Consider the following 4,139-nt stretch of genomic DNA (forward strand, 5'->3'; position numbering starts at 1 on the left):
TGTGTCTCTGTGTCTCTGTGTCTCTGTGTCTCTGTGTCTCTGTGTCTTTCACATTATCTTCCATTTTAAATATTTCACTTGCAGGATGGCAAATAGTCTTCAAATATTCTCCTAGAAAGAAGATCTTTATCCTTCAATTTAAAATGTTATAGCCAGTAAATTGGTTTGAAGGGTACTTGCTTGTAGGTAAATTGGCAGTAATTGCGCAAGTCAGAAGCCTACCAGCATTTAATACAATTTCTTATTCATGAAATTGATTTGAGAAATGTTTGCCAGGATACCAGGAAACTCTTGTTCCCTTCTAGGTCTAAAGGAACCTCTTTGCAGTCACAAGGCAGTGATGCACTGAAAGTGTTGTTCTAGCTTGGTGCTTGTGTGGGCTTGAATTCTTTCCCCTAAATATCCAGTTGACAAGTGATACTAAAACCGAAAGCTACCCAGTTAGATAAAATCCTTATTGCTTCTCTTGCATTTTCATTAGCCTAGACATACTAACTTTTTCTTTTGTTCTCTCCTGCAGTGAAAAAAAACCCAGTTGGACATAGCCTACATAGGTCCAAACCCTTCTTGTGGGTTACCAAATGGGTTGATTACTCCAATAAATATGGTTTTGGTTATCAGTTATCTAATCGCAGCATCGGTGTACTGTTCAATGATGGAACTCATATGAGTCTCTCCACTGACAGAAGGTGAGTTCCATTCCTTCAAATGTGAACCCCTTGCAGAAGATTTAAGCAAACTCTTATCTATCCAGCCCATGTGCAGAACATATGATAAAATGCATGTAAACATTAGCCATGTCATGTTGCTAGCATCTAACTTCCCTCCAATCTGAATCTCTTTTATACCCCTACTTTTTGAAGCTTGTATTTTTTTTAGATTTTTAAATTGAAGCAGCATTTTTTTGCTTTGTTGTGTGTCTGTGTTGAATTTAATTAAAAAGCATGATTTCCCAGAAACTGAACATTTTCCCCTCCCTCTTTTCACAGGAGTGTGTTTTATTACCTCAATAACCACCAGCATTTTTCCTTCTCTGCCTCTGCAATTCCAGAGCAGCTATTGAAACAGATGACAATTGTCCAGTATTTTGCCAATTACATGGAAGAAAATTTGATGGAGGTGAGTAATGCATAGCCTTGACATCACTGTGTACCAAAACTACAGCACTATAATTTTTAACAAATTTTTCCCCTTTTGTGGTTACAAGTTTCTAATCAATTGAAATTCTTCAGAAAATGAATTAAGTTGTAAATCTCCTAGATTCATATCATTTAATTTAAAATAAACATTTAACGAAGCATGATCACTTCAATGCAGTGATCACTTTTGCCTTTTGAAGTTTGCACATGAGAACTTTAAATCCTCTTTGCAGGGAGGCGACTTGCCCAGAACATTCCTTGAAGATTGTCATGATCCATCTTTGTTCCTGTTGCAGTGGGTTAAAACTGATCATTCCCTATTGATGCTGTTCAACAATGGCACTTTACAGGTAACCTTGTTTTTCAGATTTAAAATGTAGCCAATCTCTGGTTAGTAGCTATCAGATGCCCCTGCCTTAGCGAATTTCCCCCTTTTTTGATCTGTACACTTAAATTTGTCATTCAGTACCACGAGTCCTAAATATACGACTGTTCCTTTTGGGCCAAGGGAATCTAAAATTTTCTTTAGTTGGCACATTAAATGTCAATAAATATTGTTCCTGTTGAGTTTGTGGAGAGTAAGTCCTGCTGTAAAACAGTGAGCACTGTAATCTGTCCAGTGTAACCTCTCTTCTGATTTTTAACTTCCACTCCCCAGGATTGGAATAATTGAACTTTGTACATGAATATTGTTGAAACAAAGTAGTAACATTTTTCTCCCTTTTTTAACAGGTTAACTTTTATCATGATCACACAAAGCTCATTTTGTGCAAAGCTGACCATTCTTATCTACTTACTTACATCAACAAAGATCGTGTAGCCTGCACGTACAAACTGAGTACTATAATGGAACTGGGCTGTTCACAAGAACTGTACCATCGTCTGACATATACACTGAAACTGTTGCAGTAGCAACAGAAGGTAAACCACATATGAATCAATCTTCCTCTTGAAGAGGAGAGGAAAATAACATTACCTCTACTAAGGACTTTTACAGGGTGCAAAATATTGAACCATTGGCAAGAAAAGCTGCTGTTTAATTTGGAGGAGTGGAATCTAAAGTCAAACTATTGGTGGTTTATAATCTTGCGTCTGTTTAAATGTCACTAATGAGAAGAATGTGTTAGCACACGTGAGCTGTTATTGAAGTTTATTTTTGTTTTGTTTTCCACTCCCTCAATGCTAGAGAGCTTGAAGAATTTGTGGGTTGTGAAATTTGCCACAGCTTCTTAATTACTACCCTGAAATCAGCTTTTTTTAAAATTTAAGTTTATGCTCCAGTGCAGCTATGTTGTTTTCTGGTGGTTTTTGATTGGTTTTTTGTCTCTAAATCTCCTGATTACTGGTATGGAAAACCAAATCTTGTGATCTCTCCCCACTTCCTCTCAAGGCAAGCTTGCTGTATCTTTAACAAGTGACTCCTTTTATTGAGTTTGCTAAGTCTTCAGCTTTTAAGAAAACGCTGCTTCCTCTATCTTGGTAAGAATGTTTTGCAGAATGCAGTAGGCCCAGAACCATTTCAAAACTGATTAACTTGGGTCAGATTATGTTGAAAATGCAAACAGTGGGAATGGCATATGGTTTATTGCAGATGGAATGCAGTATAAATGCACAATGCATTGCTAGTTCATTAAACCAGGATCTGGATGGGCCAGAATTGATCAACCTTCTCTTCTTTGTTTTCTTGGTGCCATGAGCAATGTTTTATTTTCTTTGAAAGCAAACTGTCCTAGCTTTCTTAACCAAAGCCTGTACACTTCAACTTAGTAATGTTTCTTTTTTGAAAATGCTCAAAACTGGTTGTCTTTCAAAGAAAATCCTGGTTTAATACAACTCTAATGGCCTTTTGATGATGGTTTCTGACTTTTTTTTTCTGGTGCTTGTCTTTAGATTTTTGTGATTTGGCAACAGCAGTCTGCTCTCCAATAATGCCCTTTCCTTTTTTTGTGTGGGGTCTGAAGGAAGAGGTTGGCAGTTTATGACCAGCCTGTTTTCTGATTCCATACAAACTAGATATGCAGTTTAAGGTAACTGTTTGTTTTGTTTTTTTTATATAATGGAATTGTGGTTCCATGTTGTATGTACTACTAAACTGACATTTGTTGCAATATCAAAACAGCAGTTGTATCTAGGCTATTTAGTTATCTTAACTACTTCATTGACCGCAAACTTTTTTCTTTTGCCTTTTTGATAGTTGGGAGAAACGAGACTACCCTAATATCCAGCAGATCAAGACCAAAACCTTTTTTTAGTTTTAATCCTAGTGTGGTATTCCTAAAAACTTTCTTCCATATCAATAGAAAATTATAAATTGGAAAACTTAAAATTTAATTGCTGTTTCAGGGTAGTGGGGAAGGTGGCACAACTGAGGATGTAAATCCTGATGTTCAGCTCATTCCTATCTTTATGCCTCTGAAGTCTATAGATTCAAAAGTATTTAATAAATCTGGTCTTATTTATGTTCATGAAAGTATTGAATGAGCCTATTTATTTTTGTATTTATTATTTATTTCCTTGTTTTTAAGGATAACCATGCAATTGAAATTGTGAAAAAGTTGTAAGATTTTTTTAATTATCAAATAAAGTTTGTTTTTCTTCAAACCTAATTTGTTTGTGTTTCATGCCAATGGATTGTTAGTTTTCAAAGTATACATGCAAACCACAGAATGTGAATGTGTAACTTGCTCTGAGCATCCAGGTGGTTTGAGTGGTTGGAGAAGACCCAAGATTTGCAGCATCTGTGATTCCCTAACCCATCTTGCATTCCCCTTTTCCCAATGACTGGAAAAACTGAGAATCAGCAAAGGAAAATTTCCTGACCAGATGAATACAAAATGGTTTGGTTTTTTGTTTTGGGCTCACTTCACCTGAGGAATGGAATAGAAATTTCTCTGCCTGGCCTGTTCAAGTTTATCTGCTCTAACCTTATCCATGGTATGCTGTGCTATGTCCATTTAACAATTAAGAATTAGTGGGAGTAGGCAATTCAGCCTCATTGAG

The 4,139-nt window shown here is 36.2% G+C and overlaps 1 protein-coding gene across 1 annotated transcript in view; it reads left to right on the forward strand.

The window, feature by feature from the left end:
* LOC125484286 (serine/threonine-protein kinase PLK2-like) overlaps positions 1 to 3,740 on the forward strand; it is a 3,880-nt gene extending 140 nt beyond the window's left edge. Inside the window, exons 2-5 of the mRNA XM_048602411.1 lie at positions 521 to 689; positions 990 to 1,119; positions 1,373 to 1,489; positions 1,872 to 3,740. Coding sequence (XP_048458368.1) covers positions 521 to 689; positions 990 to 1,119; positions 1,373 to 1,489; positions 1,872 to 2,051 — 596 coding nt within the window. The 3' untranslated portion in view covers positions 2,052 to 3,740. The remainder of the gene's footprint in view (positions 1 to 520; positions 690 to 989; positions 1,120 to 1,372; positions 1,490 to 1,871) is intronic.
* The last annotated feature ends 399 nt before the right edge of the window (positions 3,741 to 4,139 follow it).

This window comes from Rhincodon typus, chromosome 10, assembly GCF_021869965.1.
Source record: "Rhincodon typus isolate 14 chromosome 10, sRhiTyp1.1, whole genome shotgun sequence".
Lineage (NCBI taxonomy): Eukaryota > Metazoa > Chordata > Chondrichthyes > Orectolobiformes > Rhincodontidae > Rhincodon > Rhincodon typus.